General features: G+C 46.6%; 2 protein-coding genes across 2 annotated transcripts in view; one reads left to right on the plus strand and one right to left on the minus strand.

The window, feature by feature from the left end:
* Positions 1 to 10,403: 10,403 nt before the first annotated feature.
* Positions 10,404 to 19,133, minus strand: NHP2 (NHP2 ribonucleoprotein). The gene is made up of 4 exons (XM_066591361.1): positions 18,906 to 19,133; positions 15,937 to 16,006; positions 14,936 to 15,041; positions 10,404 to 11,127 (listed from the first exon to the last, which is right to left on the minus strand). The coding sequence occupies exons 1-4, from the start codon at positions 19,066 to 19,068 to the stop codon at positions 11,002 to 11,004; spliced, it is 465 nt and encodes a 154-aa protein (XP_066447458.1). The 5' UTR covers positions 19,069 to 19,133; the 3' UTR covers positions 10,404 to 11,001.
* A 176-nt stretch (positions 19,134 to 19,309) lies between these two features.
* CCDC180 (coiled-coil domain containing 180) overlaps positions 19,310 to 20,028 on the plus strand; it is a 41,285-nt gene continuing 40,566 nt past the window's right edge. The window contains exon 1 of the mRNA XM_066591362.1: positions 19,310 to 19,355. The gene's annotated coding sequence lies outside the window, so the exon portion shown is untranslated. The remainder of the gene's footprint in view (positions 19,356 to 20,028) is intronic.

Raw genomic sequence — 20,028 nt, forward strand, 5'->3', positions numbered from 1 at the left:
AAGTTTAATAACTGTGTTGTGGCCCTGCAAATGTGTCAGAGAACTGCAGTGATGCAAAGTTATTCGCTACAGCAGATCAGGGATTTCCCATGCAGGAAAAACATTGGCGCAAGCCTGCAGCCAAAATAGAATTTTTTCCCTTGTTTTTCAATGGACAAGCCACACTGCGTGTATTCAATGAATACTACTAAGTTTAATAACTGTGTTGTGGCCCTGCAAATGTGTCACAGAACTGCAGTGATGCAAAGTTATTCGCTACAGCAGATCAGGGATATCCCATGCAGGAAAAAAATTGGCACAAGCCTGCAGCCAAAATAGAATTTTTTCCCTTGTTTTTCAAAGGACAAGCCACACTGCGTGTATTCAATGAATACTACTAAGTTTAATAACTGTGTTGTGGCCCTGCAAATGTGTCAGAGAACTGCAGTGATGCAAAGTTATTCGCTACAGCAGATCAGGGATTTCCAAGCCAGGAAAGAAATTGGCGCAAGCCTGCAGCCAAAATAGAATTTTTTCCCTTGTTTTTCAAAGGACAAGCCACACTGCGTGTATTCAATGAATACTACTAAGTTTAATAACTGTGTTGTGGCCCTGCAAATGTGTCACAGAACTGCAGTGATGCAAAGTTATTCGCTACAGCAGATCAGGGATTTCCCATGCAGGAAAAAAATTGGCGCAAGCCTGCAGTAAAATGTAGCTGGCTGCGTCTGATTTTTTTTAACGTTCTGCACGCAGCACACACGTACCCAGAGCCCTGAGGACTGTCAGAGGCAGGCGAAATAGAATTTTTTCCCTTGTTTTTCAAAGGAAAAGCCACACTGCGTCTATTCAATGAATAATGTATGTCTTCTGGCCCTGCCTACACAATTCTATCCCTGTAGTATTAATGCCGGGTGCAATGGTCTGCACAGCCGGTTTTGAGAAAAAAAAAAAAATATGCAACACTGCTAACAGCAGCCTGGACAGTACTGAACACGGATAGATGTGGCCCTAGAAAGGACCGTTGGGGTTCTTGAAGCCTACACTCACTGCTAACACTCTCCCTGCCTAACCACCACTTCTGTCCCTATTGCAGGGCGCAATGCTCTGCAGATCCAATTTTGAAAAAAAAAAAATATATACAGTGCTAACACAGTACTGCACACTATTAGATGTGGCCCTGAGAAGGACCGTTGGGGTTCTTGAAGCCTACACTAACTCCTAACGCTCTCCCTACAGCAGCACCAGCACGATAGCACTTTCCCTCAGCTAACTCACAAGGCATCTGAGCCGAGCCGCGGGAGGGGCCGATTTTTATACTCGGGTGACATCTGATCGCCCCAGCCACTCACAGCAGGGGGGTGGTATAGGGCTTGAACGTCACAGGGGGAAGTTGTAATGCCTTCCCTGTCTTTCAATTGGCCAGAAAAGCGCGCTAACGTCTCAGAGAGGAAACTGAAAGTAACCAGAACATCGCGTGGTACTCGTTACGAGTAACGAGCATCCCGAACACCCTAATATTCGCACGAATATCAAGCTCGGACGAGTACGTTCGCTCATCTCTATTTATTACCCTAAATAAATAAATTTATAAATACGGCAAAAGTTGCTTTTTTGTTTTTAATGTTTTTATTTAGATTTCGTATTGTTGCGTCCATAAAAGTCAGATCCATCAAATTAAAGGCATTATTTACCTCGCATTGCAACTCCAAGAAAAATTTTAATAAAAAGCTATCAAAACTTTGCACTTCAAAATGGTACCAGTAGAAACTACAGGACGTCCCGCAAAAAATGAGCTCTCATACAACGACGGAAAATAAAAATTAGGGCTATCAGAATATTTCTGCACTGACTAATTCCTTTATTTTTCTAGAGGTCTGGGCTCTTTTTCTGATGGTTCCAAATCTCTTGCAGAGATGAAGGTTTGAAAGTGTAGATGGTGGCTGTCTGCAGCCATAAATAGAGGGAGCACAGGAGCTAACTGCCTATTGTGTCATTGGATACAATGTGCTACCATATGCACTGAGCTCCTAGCTAAGCCTAGATTAATTATATGCTGTAAATACAAGACAAATTGCCAAACTGGCCTCATACAATGAGATTAGCACGCCTGAATTAATACAGGTCAGGATTGCAGAATGTTGTGAGGAAAGTTCACCAGGCGATGGATATATGATCAGAATGGAGTCAGCCTAATTAACGAGGAAAAACATCCAGCCCAATGTACAAGGAAGCTTTTGTCTGATTCTACAAATAGGCCGTGGGTGCTGCCTTCAGTGTCATTTAGCGCTTCTAAGGGTAGATACACACGGTAGTAATGGGATGTAAAGTCATATATTTACATTGCAGTGGGATCTTCTGCGTTATAACGTGGGGAAAGTTTTCATGATCATATATCCTGGTAATAGAGTATGGACAGAGTTTATAAATGTGAGTAAAGTTGTCTCTCGAAGCAGCGATTTTTTTTAAATTTATTTATTTATTTATTTTTTATTTTTTAGATAGATTACTAATGTAGCTGCATCTCCCCTTTATGACTTCTGCTTGCAGCTGACAACATATATTTAGTAGAGTGTTGGCTACTTTTATCATGATTTTTCTAAATGTGGTAGAAACAGCATTATAAGTTAAGGCCCATTTAGACACAATTATCGCTCAAAAGCCATCTTTTGAGCGATAATCGTTGTGTGTAACTGCACTGACATCGTGCAGTTTTCGTTAAGCCGTCACTCATCTGAAAGACAACGATCAGCCTTATCAGGGATTCACAGTGGGATACAGCTGATACTATTGTTTCAGCTGTATCCCGCTCCCTGATCCGAGGCTGGGTATGAAGAACAGAGTGGTCCAGCTGTGTTCTCCATACCCCGCTCAGAGCGCCTGGCTGTATAATAGCCAGGCGCTCGGAGCAAAGAACAGCTGGATGCAGAAGACAAGTAGGGACACCCCGCTTGTCTTCTGCATCCTCTGCTGGCAGCACAAGGTGATTGCTCATCTGTGGTTTAAAGGCAAACATTTCCCATTATTTTCAATGGGAAACCTTGTATCACACTCGAGTGCACCTCGCATGCCATGCAATGTTTTTTACGAGCCCATTGAATTGAAAACAATGGGTGAGGCGTTCTGAGATAATGCCCAAAGGGTCGTGTGAAAACAACCCACGGGGTTAAGGCTTCATTTATAAAGCCATAATACAGCTGAATTTTGGCATCTGCGGTAGGTAAGGTCACAAAGCCTTGTCTGACTGTAGGTCTAATGACCTGAACTGAGAGCATCCTTTGCTGCTGTAACTTGGGTCATAAAACAGCAATGCCTGGAACTTGCTTCAGTAATGGCAACACTAAAATGTGGCAACATAACATGTGTCTGCTTATAGCATACCTACCCACCGGGTTCTACTGATGTCGCCATTCCAACCCGGCAGCAGGAGAAACTCCCCATGGCATTTGCAGATGCTGTAGCTTCTAAAGGCCGGATTGTGATATGTTTGTGTTACAAATAATCCATTGCAGCTCATCCAAAGTACGCTTAACCATAATGAGGTCAAGAGGCACCTCAGGCCACGGAACCTGGAATGACCCTGGCACTGTAGGTGAGGCTTTGATGGCTTTTATTTTCTTCTGCTGGAAGTATGCAAGTGATGTTGGTGAACACAGCAAGCATGAATGAGTGGAGCCTGCAGCAATGCTATATATCAGTTTGTCCAATATGGCTATATATACACATACCCATTGTCAAATAAATATATCAAGAAAAATCCCTCCCCTAGGAGTTGTTAGAATCGAAAATAAACTTTCTATGTGTTATTTTAATGTTCATTTAAGTGATTACAATATTGGAGCAAAAGAAGAATTTATTGTGGAAAACTGAACGCTTGAAGAGAGGCCCCATTACCGTGTTGTATCACCTCTAGCTTGGATACAGGATGTGATACGGGCAGGCATGGAGGCCCCATTACCCTGTTGTACCGCCTCTAGCTTGGATACAGGATGTGATACAGGCAGGCATGGAGGCCCCTTTACCCTGTTGTACCGCCTCTAGCTTGGATACAGGATGTGATACGGGCAGGCATGGAGGCCCCATTACCCTGTTGTACCGCCTCTAGCTTGGATACAGGATGTGATACGGGCAGGCATGGAGGCCCCATTACCCTGTTGTACCGCCTCTAGCTTGGATACAGGATGTGATACAGGCAGGCATGGAGGCCCCTTTACCCTGTTGTACCACCTCTAGCTTGGATACGGGCAGGCATGGAGGCTCTAGTACCCTGTTCTACCACAGAACAAACACTTGAATATGGTGTGCTGTGCTGTCAGCTTGTTCACTTCATGTATGTTTCACGATCCACTGTTTGTCAAGCGGGTTCACCTGCCCCTGGTCTTTAACAATAAGAAGTTCCATGCAAGGAAAGGGTGTAATCCACGCTTGCTTGAAGAGTAAAATTTATAATCTTCCTTTATTTAGTCATTTTAAAATTGCCAGGTATACACCTCTCTAACAAGATGCGTATCGGCTGCACAGAACCTTCGTCAGTGGTATGGTGTGGTATGGTACCACTGACGAAGGCTCTGTGCAGCCGATACGCGTCTGGTTAGAGAGGTGTATACCTGGCAATTTTTTAAACTCGTTTTATTGAATAGTATGCATTTTGTACAATAAATGAGTAAATCTTTGGTTGCATCTCAGGCTCATTGTGATAATATAGTCAAGGCTCAAGTACATTACATTGACATACAAAGACAGTAAACGTATTGTTTCTGTGTGTCCGCTCATGATGTCTCTGGTAGAGGGTAATGTTCATCCTATTTACAGGTTAGGTCTAGGTAAAGCTTCTCTTAACAGGTTTTGGAACAGATCTTGCATAGGAACTGTGTTTGTTGATCCGCACCATCCTCCCCATACCTTATCAAATTTTTCGGGGCATTTTCTGTTTTTGTAGACTATTTTCTCATATGGCAGTATAGAGTTAATAATGTTTTGCCAGTTTGAGAGTGTCAGGGGGCGCCTGTCCATCCATCGCAGGGCTATTGCCTTGCGGGCATAAAACAGTACTTTAGTAAGGAATATCCTGTCGTGGTATTGCCATTGTTCCTCGTCTAAGATACCCAGTAGGCATATTGCTGGCTCAGGTGGTACCGGTATCCCTATTAGTTGGGTTAAGTATTCTGTAATTTCTTCCCAGTACGTATGGATATCTGGGCACGACCATATCAGGTGGTTAAAGTTGGCATTGGCCGCTCGGCAGCGGTGGCACTGACCTGTGGTCGTCCTTTTCATTTTATGGAGTCTGATCGGTGTTAAATAACACTGATGCAGGATGTATAATTGGGTTAGTTTATTGTTTGCGGCTGGTGATACCATAGTATATGTTGACATTGCAGTTTCCCAATCTTCGTTAGTGAGAGAGGGAATAAGTTCTTTCCATCTTTCCATCACTTTCATTGGTGCATCAGGGATCTTAGATTGCAGTAGATGGGTATATAGTACCGATATCAAGCCTTTGGGTCCTTGAGTGCGCAATATGCCTATTAATGGGCATAGTGAGAAGGGTTGTCTAGGCTCCTGGAACTGTGCTATCAGGGCATGTCTGAGTTGCAGGTATCTAAAGAAGCCCACTCTTGGGACTTGGTATAGTTGTTGTAGTTGCTCAAAAGATGCCAGAACTCCGTCAATATATAGGTGCTCTAGTGTGGTTATTCCCAGATTAATCCAGAATTGTCTATCTGGTATGCTCATCAGGTGTGGTAGTGTTCTGTTGTCCCACAAAGGTGTCTCCAGAGGAGTGTCCCCCTGCCCAGTCAACCGCCTGCACGCGTGCCATACATTCACTGCAAGTCTATGGATGGGCAGCATCTGTTTAGTCAGTAGTCCTGGTTTTTCCAGGAGAATCCAGAGCGATGACTCTGAAAGAAAGGACATTAGGTGGTGCTCGGAGTTCAGGAGGGGGGAGCCCGACAGCCAATGACGGATATATCTAACCTGTCCTGCTAAGTAGTAGAGTCTAAAGTCTGGCAGTGCCATTTCTTTAGATCGCTTTAAAGTAGCCATACGGAGTTTGGCTCTAGAGTTCCCCCATACAAATGATATTATTAACGAGTTGGTATTTTTGAAGAATTTCTGTGGTACTGTTACTTCCGCGTGTTCTAGACAATATAGATATTTTGGGAGTATTATCATCTTTATAAGATTTATTCTGCCCGCTACCGACAGCGGCAGGGAACTCCAGGTTTTGAGCTTTTGCTGTATAGTTGCCAATAGGGGGGTAATGTTTAGGTCTAGGCTTAGGGTGTAGTCTCTAGTGATATGGATTCCAAGGTATTTAAATTGCGGGGTGATTTGTAAGTTGCAGTACACATCTCCCATCTTCCAACCCTCTAGTTTTAAAGGCATAAATGCGGATTTCTGCCAATTGATGCGCAGGCCCGAGAAGTTTCCAAATTTGTTGATTAGGGATATGGCTAACGGCAGGGTGCTCTTGGGGTTGGACATATATAGTATTATGTCGTCCGCATATAGTCCCAGCCTGTCCTCTCTGGATCCCTTTATAGAACACATGTTGTCGGATTCTCAGGGCTAGGGGTTCTATGGCGATTGCGAACAGGAGGGGAGAGAGCGGGCAGCCCTGCCGGGTCCCCCTATGGAGTGGGAACGAGGTGGAAGTCAGAAACCATTCACCACCACCCTAGCCATCGGAGACCTATATATAATATTGATCCATTTGATAAATGTGTCTCCAAATCCAAACCTCCGTAGTGCTCCCATCAAATATAGCCATTCAACTGAGTCGAATGCCTTAGCTGCATCTAGTGACTAGAGATGAGCGAGCACCAAAATGCTCGGGTGCTCGTTACTCGAGTCGAACTTTCAGTGATGCTCGAGAGTTCGTTTCGAGTAACGAACCCCATTGAAGTCAATGGGCCACTCGAGCATTTTTGTATATCAGCGATGCTCGCTAAGGTTTTCATTTGTGAAAACCTGGGAAATTCAAGAAAGTAATGGGAACGACACAGAAACAGATAGGGCAGGCGAGGGGCTACATGTTGGGCTGCATCTCAAGTTCCCAGGTCCCACTATTAAGCCACAATAGTGGCAAGAGTGAGACACCCCCCCACTGTCAGCATAAAGATCGTTCTCCTCTGCCACAGCTGTAACAGCTGTGGCAGAAAAGAACGATGTTAGCCCATTGAATTCAATGGAGCCGGCAATACAGCCGGCTCCATTGAAAGCAATGGGCTGCCGGCGATCGCGGGATGAATTGTCGGGAAGGGCTTAAATATATAAGCCCTTCCCTGCAATTCATCCAGAAATGTGTAAAAATAAAAAAAATATATATACTCACCTGGTCCCGGCAGACGGAGTTCAGCGCGGCCGGCGGCAGTCCTCCTGAACTGCTCTGAACAGCTGTGAGTAGTATTCAGCAGCCGGGGATTTAAAATCCCCGCCTACTGAATGAGCTGCCTCTGATTGGTCACAGCCTGACCAATCAGAGGCAGATCTCACTCACACACCCATTCATGAATTTATGAATGTGTGAGTGACTGCTGCCTCTCATTGGCTCAGCGGGACCAATCAGGAGTCCCCTCGCGACGCCCGGCAGCATTTTTATCACTTATCATGTAACAGTACCTTTGCATATCTTTAAGAATAGCCTGGAGCACTTGATGCATACAACTTCTTAACATTACAGTACAGTCATATACTACTGGTTTAAAACTTAACTTGTAACTGAACAAATTTGAATGCTTTCTCTGTACAGTTAGTATTCATGGCAAACAATAATTAGGGGGAACCTACATAGTATAGCTGTGGGTGCGGCTATACTTGAGGTACTATTGAATTAACGAATCAATTCTAGGAACCAACATTAACCAATCAGGTATCAACTGTGAGGGTCCTTTTGGCAAGGGTATGGAATTCCCTCTTTTCGGGATACTTCAAGGTCACATCTTTTTTAAGAGCCGGGTGATGAATCTTGGTGCTTGTAGAGTGGGGAGGAGGTGGGGAGGGATAGGGGGAGGGGAGGAGGGGGAAGAGGGGAATTAAGGGTACCAGTGGAGGGAGGGCTCATCTTCATCTCCAAAGGAGGTTTAATCGGGAGACAGCAGTTAGTAGTGAGAGTCTCAGTCCTGCATCTCAGGTTCGGATTTGTCCAAGGTATATCAAAAACACAGTTCCTGAAATGTGGTTAGTGATTTTAGGTGTATATTTGCTTATTTGTGTGGGAGTCCCGGTACCTATAGGGAGAGAAGTGGGTTATTGTGTATACATTACGGTCCTTCCGGTCGTCGTCTGGCGGCCAGCCAATCCTTAGCCTCCGATGGTGTGGAGAAGAAACGGGCACGGTCTCCATCCACCACTCGCAGTCGCGCAGGGTATGCCATGGAATACGGGAGTTGCAGGTCACGGAGCTTCTTCTTGATTCCAAAGAATGATGCTCTTTGCTTTTGGAGGTCTGCTGAGAAGTCCGGAAAGATGGACACTGTGGTGTTGTCGTATCTTAGCGGGCCTTCTTTTCTGGCAGCTTGTAGAATTGTGTCTGTCGCGGGAGTTGAGCAGTTTTGCTAGTAAAGGTCTGGGTGGCGCTCTGGGTATAGGCGGTTTCATAGGTACTCGGTGGGCTCGTTCAATCACGAAGACTTGTGATAGTCCGGCCTTGGGAAAGAGTTCGTGGAGCCACCTTTCTATAAATTCTTCAGGTCTTTGCCCTTCAGCTCGTTCTGGTAAGCCCATAATGCGTAATTATTTTGCCGTGAGCGATTTTCGAGGTCGTCCGCTTTTTGTCTCCAATATTCAGCTTTCTGTGTGAGGTCTCATATTGCGGCTGACTTTGGGGAGACAGTGTCATCTAGTGTAGAGATTCTGTCTTCTGTGCTTGTTACTCGGTCTCTTAGGTTTTGAAGGTCTTGCCACAGCAGGCTTACATCCATTTTTACTTCGTCGATTTTGCCCGTAAGAGTGGTCGTGGACGTTTGTATTGCGGATAGGAGCTGTTCAGATAATTGTTGCAGAGTTTGGACTGTGCCGTCAGGTCGTCCTGGGCTGGAGTCTTTTGCTGTTGGCGTTCTTATTGGGGCGGCTGGGGTGGATTCGGGACTGGGGTCTTCGCGGGCCTCACCCCTGGCAAATGCTTTAAGCTTGTCGACGGATGAGTTTTGTCTGGTGGGGCCCATGATAAGATTGTTTTGTATGCCTTGTTTCGGAGGGAGTCTGGTTGTATATTAGGTTCCCTGCACGGAGCTTGTAAATGCCCTTGATCTGTAGTATGCTTCGTGTACTCTTTATGTAGTGGTTTTCGGATGCTCCGTATCTCAGAGGCCTTAGGAGTATGCTCTGTCTTGTTTATGTTCTGTTATTTCCTCCTCTGCTCTCTTTGCGGGTTTTGGCGGGAAAAAGCGCTGCTCCTTCTCTCAGGGCTATATGGGGGCTCTGAGTCAGTTTTTCCTCCTCTTATTTCCTTATCCGCTCAACGCAGTCAGTCCCGGGTGATCTTTCTAACGTCGGCGTTACCTTTATTGGTGGTGCTATCTGAGCACTGTGGGCCGTGCGGTCTCTGCCTTCCGGCTCTCTGTCCCTTACGCAGCCCCTCAGTGCTGTTGCAAGTGATGGCGGCGGCCGTCGCTGTGCCGCTGGTCCGCTGTCGGCAGTGCTTCTGCTGCAGGCGGTTCGGTCTGCCTTCTCTCCTCTCGGCTGCTCCGCTCTGCTGCGGCTGCTTGGCGCTGCTTCCAAGATGGCAGCGGCGATCGCGGGCCCGCCGCTAGCGTTGTCTGTGCCGCCGGTGTTTCAGGAGTGTTGCAGGGATCTCGGCCTCTTCCCCCCTCACCTCCGCTGGTGTTTAGCTGGGTCTAAGGGCCCTCAGAATGGCTGGTATGTCAGTTGAATCAGGAGCTCTTGTTACATGTGGCCGGTCTGCTCGGCTGCTTGGCCACGCCCCCCGTATACCTGACAATTTTAATATGACTAAATAAAGGAAGATTATAAATTTTACTCTTCAAGCAAGTCTGTTTTACCACCTCTAGCATGGATACAAGATGCGATAGGTGTGGGCATGGAGGCTCTAGTACCCTGTTGTACCGCAGTCTACCTTGAATACAAGGTGTGATACGGGCGGGCATGGAGGCATACAGGTTTCATATGGTATCCTGCAGCATATCACTCCACATTTGCTGTAACTGAGTATCTAGGTCATGCAAACTAGTAGGCTGTTGAAGTAGGAGACCCAGTTACAGGGGAAAGCAATCCCTGTAGTGACATTAGTCACTGGCAGAGCTGATCAGGGTCCAGTATGACCCTCCAGCTCTGCTGTAGCAAGGAACCCCAGCGGTAACATTTCAACATGCTGAATATGGATGTAATTAAGGAGGTAGTCATGGTGGAGAAAGATCATTTATCTACATACAATGCAGGAATAAGTCCAGTCTCTGAGCTCAAGATTGAGATAGTTTATTAGCAGACAGACTGACAGAAAATTAATCTACCTGCAGATAAATCCCAATCAAGATTACTAAAGATATTGTACAAAAAGAACCAAAATCCTTATATGGGACCTTTTACACAGGACAGAATATTCCCCAACAGCGTTAAGGAATATGCAATTCCTGACCTCCGAACCAAAATCCACACTACTGCTAACTGCAGATATTGATACAGAATTGCCGGAAAGATTCTACTATTTCCAATTCCGCTTCAAAATCTGCATGTTAGGGTGGCTTTTTGGGGCTGAATATTCCACAAGAGGGCACGTTCCATAATGCTGTTGTGGAATATTCAGTCCTGTGGGAAAGGTCCTTATTGGAGCACTGTGTATTAAAAACAAATAAAAAAAATACAAAACCAGTTCCTTCAAGCAGAAACAGAATTCCAAATTACAGTGTAACCTTAGAGGACAACCCAAAGTTACAATAAAACAGTCTTCACGATAGAAAGGACACAGCAGAAGAGTCCCCAATCCATTAGATATCTGGTCTAGTTCAGGGTGGTCTTCTTTGAAACCAGAGTTGTTTCACCGTATGTAACGCAAACCCCTCATAAGGGTGAAGGCAGTGCTTGCACCTCCTCTGCGCAGTCTTTAAATGCATCTTCATATTCCTCATTAGATTTTATTAATATTACACAGGTTGGGCGCTTGGATCCAGCAGCAGCACCTAAGTCCTGAGTGGGAGAAAGGAACAACATCAGTATTACATTCCTGTTGGCAACAAATGTTTGCTCAGGTCATTTATTATGCAACAGACTAATTGGAAGCTCCAGTCCTGCCCAACAATATTTCTTCTTACTTTCCTGCAGCTCATGCTTTGTGCCAATTTATCCGTATAAAGGTAGTCACTAATGGGTTAAAGGGGTTTTCACTACAGAAGACCGTCTCATACCTCTACAGGATATGCCATACACATCTGAGGTTCCCAGCTCTGGTACCCGCAGACAAACGGGACTCCATTAACAGTGAAATAGTCACGCATGTCTACGGTTCTTTGTATTCCATTCCATGGGAACAAGCCATATCTTGGCTATCGGGATGCAGCTTTAGGGCTCATTCACATGAGAATATTTGTGCAGCATAATACACAGTGAATAGAATCCATTGATTGTGTATTTTTTCATGTGATATTAGGTCATGTGGGCACAAAAACATGGCCTGTCCTATTTTGCTTCATATTACGCACCAAAATAGGCCATAAAAGTGAATGGGCCAGCGCAAATACACAGTAAATAAAAACATGTATTCACAGCCTATTTGCACAGCAAATCAGTGGTCCCTTCTGTGTTTTTTTTTTTGCGCTCCTAAATATGCAGCGTATTTACACACACGAAAACCCACTTAAACCAGTATTAACAAACCATTATTCTCATGCACATGGCACGGAGGCTTTGTGGTGGCAGAGTGCCATCATAAAATGCTCCAGCACGATGGCACTTGGGCCACTTTCACACAGATTCTCACGCAAGATTTGTGTGTTGCGAGACATGGGAGTCATACAAATTGCGGCATGTCCTATTTGTGCGTACCCTCACAACGCCCATTGTTTTTCAATAGGGCCAGCTATAGCATCGCACCACATGCTCGGTGCACACAAGTGCGGTGCGAGGTTGCCCATTGAAGACGATCAGAAACACTCTGCGATCCTCTACTAGGATTGCTACTTCCCGAATTGATGCAAGGCGGTTTTGATACAAAAACGCTTAGCATTCGCAGTGAAATTGCATATTGGCATTCATTGGAGCAAGCCACAGCTGATTAAGCTGGAGGCATATGGAACACATAAGGGTGCTTCTTATAGTTCTATGCAAGACTAGCGTGTAATACACTTCAAGTGCAGGAGATCCCACAATAAGGGCTCATTCTCACGACTGTGATTCTCGTGCCTATCACACACATGAAGCAAGGCCGCATGACACGTAGTGAATGGAGTCAATGAAAGTCAACGGCCTTTCGCTGATGCATTCACACGAACGTGTAAACACTGCGGATAGATACACGCGTGAAACAGAGCAGAGAATTTTTTAAAAAGTCACTGTGCGTAACCGCATGCGTTACGCTGTCATGTGCAGTAGACTCGCTGTCATATGCGGTGATAGTTGCCCCTCTGACTGTAAGACGCTGCGACCCAAGCAGTGTTTTACACACCTTTGATTTGATTACAGAAGTATAAATGGAAGAAGTAGTTATTTTTTGGCTCCTTTACATTTTAAAATTGCGTAAATACCACTAATGAATTTTTAGGAGAATTTCATGAAATATAACTTTAATCCTTTTATAATTAGCAACTTCTTACATTTTCTTTTTTCCATCTCTACTTTTCAAGACCTATAACTATTTTTCTGTCAACAGCGATATGAGGGTTTGTTTTTTTGGTGGGACAAACTATTTTTTAATGGTACAATTTAGGGCTCATGCCCACAGGGGGATATGCCCACGGATGTCTACCGAAGGAGTACCACAGTGGTAAACAAAAAGTCTCAGCAGGTGACCGCAGCAAAAACACGCATTTCTGCGGTCTCCATTAACCCCTTGAGTGGCACGCCCGGAAATTTTCCGGGACGAGCTCCACTGCTCATAGCAACATAGCCCGGAAGATTTCCGGGCTATGTATCACTATGGGAGCTGCAGAGCACAATGCCACAAGCTGTGACAGTGTGCTCTGCCTGCACAGACCCACACGGGCTTTGAAAAACCAGCAGAAGATATCGCCGATATGTCGGCAACCTCCTGCTTTGTTTACAGGTTGCCATAGAGACCATCGGCTTGTCAGAAGCAAGCCGATGGTCTCTGTGGCAGGGAGAGCTTGGTGCTTGGCTGTGAGAGGACAGCTAGGTACCTGCTCTTACAGCAGAGATCAGAGAAAACCTCCGAATTCTGCTGTGTTAACCCTTTACATGCTGCAGTCTATGTGACTGCAGCATGTAAAGGGCTGTCACTGCAGCATGTAAAGGGCTGTCACCATCGGACCCCTGGAATGTAATCAGGGGTCCTGATGGGTCCCTGTGGAAGTCCCCTAAAGGGACAAAAAAAAAAAATTAAAAAAAAAAAAAAAAAAAGAAGCAAGTTAATACATTATTTAACCCCTTCATGACATGGCCCCTTTTTTTCTTTTTTCCCCCCATTTCTTTTTTTCCTCCACCGTTTAAAAAAAATCACAACTTGTCCCGCAAAAAACAAGCCCTTATATGGCCATATCAATGGAAAAATGAAAAAGTTATGGCTCTTGAGATGCAACTGCAAAATTAGTTGAAATTCAATGATTAGATCATTTTAAAAAACCTGCCCTGGTGGGCACGACAGGGTGGTAGGAAACCCGCCACTCAAGGGGTTAATACTATATTCCGCTCGGTGAAATAGAACATGCAATTTATTTCCCGCAGCGGAAAGCCGGGGCAGAATCACGCATTTGACCACTGACAGGCAGAAAAGCCATTAGGTTCAATACAACCTAATAGCTGCATTATTCCACTGCGGGGAAAGTGGCAGAAATCAGTCCTTGGGCATAAGCCCATAATGTACTAAAAAAACATTAACACTTTAAGTGGCGTGCTTTTGAGTTTTGTTTTTAGTGTTCACGGAGCAGATAGTGCGACGCCAATATTCTGTCGGACAATACAAATATGTATACAGATTTTTGTGTGTTAGTTTTAAAAAAATAAACACTTTTTAAAATTGCTTTCTGCTGCCATATTCAGGCCCCAATAACCTTTATTTTTCTGTTGATGAGGCTGTGAGGGCTTGTTTTTTGCAGGGTGGCCTGTAGTTTATTGGTACCATTGCGGGGTACATACAGCTTTTCTCTCTAAAAAGGCACCTTCGCACTGGTGAGAATATCATGCGAGATTTGCACATTGCGAGACGCACAAATATGAAACCCATTCTTTTGAATGGGTTCATTCACATTCGCAGTGTTTCCCTGCATGGCACTGCATTGTGGGAAACAAATTGCAGCATGTTCAATGTTTTAAGGATATTGGCCATCGTTCTCAAAGGGGCCGGCAGCAGCAGCGCCGGCCCCATTGAAAGCAATGGAAGAGCTTTGCGATCCTCGGCCACTGCTGTGACAGCAGTGGCAGGGGATTCCCTCACCCTCGCGGGGAGTTCCCTCATCACTGCACACTGTGTTCAGGAGGATTGCGATGATCTAAAAGGAAGAGCGCTGCTGCCGCCGTCATTAGAAATAATGGGGGAATATCGCCATCTCCTGCCGCGATTGACAACAGTGGCAGGGGGATTCCTTCGACCCTGCTGTGATGCGAGGCCGTTTCCTTGCGAGAACGCCTCACATGCAGGTCTTTGCAAGAAAAACTGCGAGAGCGATATCAGGCTGTGAATCACGGTCAGATATCGCTCTCACCAGTGTGCAAGAGCCCTAACTGAGACAGGGAGCCCAAAAAACCTCTATACCACCCACCATACATTTACAGCGGTTGGTCATTATGGTGTGAAACTGTGCATTCCCAATCAGCATATACTCACCGATTTCGATGGGACATATGCATATGGTATGCTGCGCTCCTCACACATGACAGGAACGTGGCAGTAGACCTCAATAGGAAGGGTGTCCCCAGCAAGTACAACGATACTACAAACAAACAAGGGTTCAGTTACTGCAGCTTTGGATGAGAGCGTGCAAATATTCTAAACTATTTCTCAGAACCGTCTTCTAATTTCATCAACACATTTTAAAGGGAAGCGGTCACGGTGAACACGAGGTCTGATTTAGAGCAGGAGGAGCCGAGCAGATGATCGACTGAAGATCTTCCTACAAAACTATCAGCCTGCCCAGCTCCTCCTGCCCTATACTATAGTGCCCAGATGGCATCCCTTTACATTCATTCTGTCTTAACTACTGTAACTCACTACTGATCAGTCTTCCTAAGTTTTATTTATTTATTTTTTTAATTACAGCAAAAACGCCAGCTGGGTAACAGATTATCTGCAGCAAGTATTTGGCTGGGAATCCCTACACAGATTCAACTCTTTTCAAGAAATGTATAAGTCATGAAGCTTCCATGCTGATATTAGGGAATAGCCATTAGTCTACACTAACTTGTGGCTGGACAAACCCTGGTCAGAAGATCACTAGGAGACTAAAGTCATTCCTGCTGACCGGCTTATGATCCCATTACTTTAAGCTTTTAGAGTCGGGGTGCTTCACCCATTCCTGATGCATGGAGCGGGAGGTCAGACCGATGCAGATAACTAGGAGCTGCTTGTATATAGCCTCCTGTCAGCCAGCACCCATGTAGCTTCAGTGAAATGGAGGAGGTCTGGCTGAGAGGGACACAGTGGACGACACTACTAGAAGCTGAAAGCAATTAAATATCCAGCTGCTTGGTGTCTACAGACCTGTGCTCACCACTACACGCAGAGCCATTGTCACAACTGTGCAGCCGAGGAACAGAGGTGTAACAACTGCCAATCCCATGTCTGTGGTCACTAATCACGGTGAGTGTATAAGTGATCCCACTACTCACCCCTTCTCGCCTTTATTGATGAATTTCTGAACCTCTTTCACTCCTCTCCGGATACTCTTCTGCTTCGAAGCTAAAGGAGAGAAGTAATAAGACAGGTAAGAGGTGCCGTACAGTGCGGGCTCAGCAGAGGACATACAATAGCTCCATAATAGTGAATTGTATCAGTGATTGCTGACAGCAGGGCCCCCAGCCCCCCTCCTGCCGACAGCGGGGCCCCCAGCCCTTCAGGGCATGGCGGAAGCACAAATGTCAGACAGCAGAGTAAGGCTGGGTTCTCACAGGGCGGATTCTCGGCGGAAATCTCGCGGTTGTCCACAGTGAAAAAAACGCGAGATTTCCGCCGGGAGAACCGCTGCTGCAAAACCCATGGCGGCTTTGAAGCGGCCCAGCCGCTCGCTCTTCCGCTGTGGCCGGCGCTCCCGTAGAGGAGAGCGCTGCCGCAGTGGGAAAAGGAAAAAAAAAACGGACATGCTGCAGTTGGCAAATCTGCGCCGCAGCGGATTTGCCGTCCTGTGTGGACGAGATTTCTGAGAAATATCGTCCACATGGCTGGCTAATCCCGGGATTAGCGGCCGCATGCGGATTTGCCGGGGCGAAATTCCACACAGAATTTCCGTGGCAAATCCGCCCTGTGTGAACCCAGCATAAATGGGTGAAAAACAAAAAAAAAAAAAAAGAACACACTGTAAAATAGTCATAACTAAAAGCCCATTAACATTAGGGTTTTCACATACATATAAAGTGTATACGAATGTATGCTATGTGGAGAACACCAGCAGGCTTTTTCTTAAAGTATACATTAAATGTACTGCAATATCTTAATGGAAATGTGTCCGTTTTTACATTAAGAGAAGCTTACAGTGAAAAAAACCAAAGGGTTGTTAAAGTTCCGTTAAAGCACGTGTCACACACGGCCCATCACCCCATCTTATGTCACCCAGCCGGCAGTGTGCCCACTGACCTCCCTTGGCGTCTGCCCTTCTGTCCGCAGTGGAGGCTCAGCACTGCCACAGCTAGACTGAAGCCGCAGGCCAGTAGAGGAGTCACTAATATTACCAGAGCTACCATGGGGTCCTCAGGATGTGAGAGCCAATGCCAGGAGAATGCACAGTGACACGGCAGCCTCCAATTGGCTGCAGTGGTCACCTGACTTCTGGGGACATCAGCTGTCACAACAAATGTTTGAGTACGCGAAAAAAGTACTCAAACTTAAAGGGGTTGTCCGGCCATAAACATTAGGTCTCATTACTTCTGTTTGCCCATTTCCATGCACTTTGTAATATACATTGTGCATGGAAAATGAAGCAAACAGAAGTTTTGGACTTACCTGAAGGGATGCCCCCCCCCCCGTGTTGCTCCTCCGTCGTCCCTGGTTACCACAAGAATCTTCTCTTCTTGTCGGGCCGCAGCAGCTCTTGTCGGCGCGGGAACGAGCCCCTTCTCATCCGCACATGCGCAGTTCTTCTCTCCGCAGCCGGGACCAATATACGATCTTCTTGTGTGCGGGGGGGGGGGGGGGAGGATGGAAGAGCCTCAGAGCAGGAACTGAGCTCCCGCCCCCTCTCTGCCTCCTTTCCGCCCCTCTGCACTATTTTCAATGAGGAGAGCCGGGACAGGGGCGGGGCTAAGGGCTGAGAATTAGCCCCGCCCCCGTCTCGGCTCTCCCCATTGCAAATAGTGCAGAGGGGCGGAAAGGAGGCAGAGAGGGGGCGGGAGCTCAGTTCCTGCTCTGAGGCTCTTCCATCCGTCCCCCCCCCCCCCCCCCGCCTTCCTTGCACACAAGAAGATCGTATATCGGTCCCGGCAGCAGAGGGAAGAACTGCGCATGCGCGGATGAGAAGGGGCTCGTTCCCGCGACGACAAGAGCTGGCCCGACAAGAAGAGAAGATTCTTGTGGTAACCAGGGACGACGGAGGAGCAACACGGGGGGGGGGGCATCCCTTCAGGTAAGTCCAAAACTTCTGTTTGCTTCATTTTCCATGCACAATGTATATTACAAAGTGCATGGAAATGGGCAAACAGAAGTAATGAGACCTAATGTTTATGGCCGGACAACCCCTTTAAGGGAGGTCAAACTTAAAGGGTTTTACCACAACTTAAAATTGCTTTACAACCCCTCTGTCCTTCCTGGTTGCTGCTGACCAGGACATGTGACTGCTGCAGCCAATCACTGGACACATCAGGGACCTTCTACAACTACTGATTGGCTGCAGAAGTCACATGTCCTGGTCAGCAGCAACTAGAAAGTACAGAGTACATGTGGAGCAATGTTAAGTCGTGGGAAAACCCCTGTAAGTGGTTTTCATACAGGATGAGCCGCCAGTTACAGATGGCCGGCAGTGCATCCCAGCAGTGATCGGTCTTGTGCTTTTACACAGGATCACTAGTGACAGGAGAAAGAACAAGATGGAGATTGCTCCGGGCAGCCGCCTCCATTCACAGTAAGCAGGCGGTCACCCGTAGATGGATTGCCTGCCCTTCAGTCTTTATGCCTGCAGTAACTGGCCGGACAGGTTCCCCAGTCGGGCCCGCATTCACACCGAAAGGTAATTGGTCAGATTCTCACCGATCGCAGGAAAGTCAACGATTTCTCAGCCCGTGTAAAAATGACATTTCCCAAATTACAGCCCTACTGTCTCCTATGGAACGCAGCACAGGGACAAGTTATATCGCGTATGTACGCCGCCGCCTTTTACGCACATTGTTAGGAAAACTGAAGTAAAAAAAGTGCACGACAGAATGCACAAAATATGTTGTTCCCCCCACCAATAAAACACTAGTTTTCCTGCAGTGATACCATCCAGTCATGTGACCCCCACCTTATTCCACACACACCCATCTGACCTACAGGTGCTCATGCCAGGCAGATGCCCAGAGCCGGGTACAACGCCCCCTGCCGTCAGCCACACACGCACGCATCTTTCTTGATGCACTTGTACAGCGCCCCCTACCGTCAGCCACACACGCACCTTTCTTGATGCATTTGTATAGCCGCTTAGTGAGTTTCCTCCCGGCCAGCGGCTGCGCTATGGGGTTGAGGTTCTCCAGCAGCTCCTCGTACGTCCGCTCCGTGGCCGTTGCAGCCATCTCCACTTCTTCCTCGTCCTCCCGCTTCTCCTTCTTCACCTTCATGTTGGGGCTCCACCACACGTGTCCGCACTGCTACACGCGGCTTCCGGCGGAAGTGAGGGAGAAGAGCACGCGCAGCTTCCGCAGCAGTCATGAGGAGGGGGCGTGGCGGGCAGCATGCGGGGTGGGGCAGTTTCCATGGTAACTGGATCGCACATCCTGAATGCCCGCCCCTTTATGTAAAGTAGCGGAGTTCTCGGGTAGACGCAAGTCTCGCGAGATATTAGTCTTGTTGCCGTGGTTACCCCAAACTTTTGCACCCTACAATATCTTGAGCGTCCGTGGCTCAGGTGAGGGATTGTGCCGGGTGTTGGGTCAGAGAAGCTGACAGGAGGAACAGGGAGAGGACCACTGGTTGCGGAAATGTTACCCCCGTATTCCGGTCATCTGTATGTCAGACATAAAGTCCTGCAGCACATTTTTCTTGTACTGGCTGCGTTCACACATGCCTGCCAAAACCGCATGCGTTGTTAGAAACCATGAAGACACAAGCCACTTTTAACAATGCATGCGCATTTTGAAAAATGAATGCTTTTTTTGCTGCAGTACAGAAGTGCAACACAAAGTGTGGCAAGAAAACGCCAAGTGTGCCTCCAGCGGTACGGCAGCGCTCCCCAACCTTCTTAGGGCTCGTTCACACGAGCGTCAGTATATTTGGGCGTGGGAATATGGGGTGTATTTACGTGCAGATTGCAATATACGCAGCGATCGGTGAGTATTTATGCGCGTTTAAAAAATGTTCTCCTTCCTTCGTGCGTGTTTACGCAATCCCATTGATTTTAGTGGGCGGTTTGCTTTCGGCGTGTAATACGCAGCCAAATAGGACGAGCTGTTTTTTTTTTGTTTGTTTGTTTTTCTTGACCGAAATTCGCTGCGTAAATATGTGAATAAACCGGTAGAAATCAATGGGTTTTATGCACTGCATATTCTGCATGTAAATACTCCTGCGCCCCAGGTTCACAC

The sequence above is a fragment of the Eleutherodactylus coqui genome, chromosome 2, assembly GCF_035609145.1.
Source record: "Eleutherodactylus coqui strain aEleCoq1 chromosome 2, aEleCoq1.hap1, whole genome shotgun sequence".
NCBI classification, from domain to species: domain Eukaryota; kingdom Metazoa; phylum Chordata; class Amphibia; order Anura; family Eleutherodactylidae; genus Eleutherodactylus; species Eleutherodactylus coqui.

Bases quoted from the DNA above. Each gene is read 5' to 3' on its own strand.
- NHP2 (XM_066591361.1), bottom strand. From the start codon at position 19,068: ATGAAGGTGAAGAAGGAGAAGCGGGAGGACGAGGAAGAAGTGGAGATG. The intron at 15,042-15,936 runs GTGAGTAGTGGG...GTTTGTTTGTAG, and splicing joins ATCAATAAAGGCGAGAAGGG to TATCGTTGTACTTGCTGGGG. The intron at 11,128-14,935 runs GTGAGTATATGC...TCTCCCACTCAG, and splicing joins CATATGTCCCATCGAAATCG to GACTTAGGTGCTGCTGCTGG.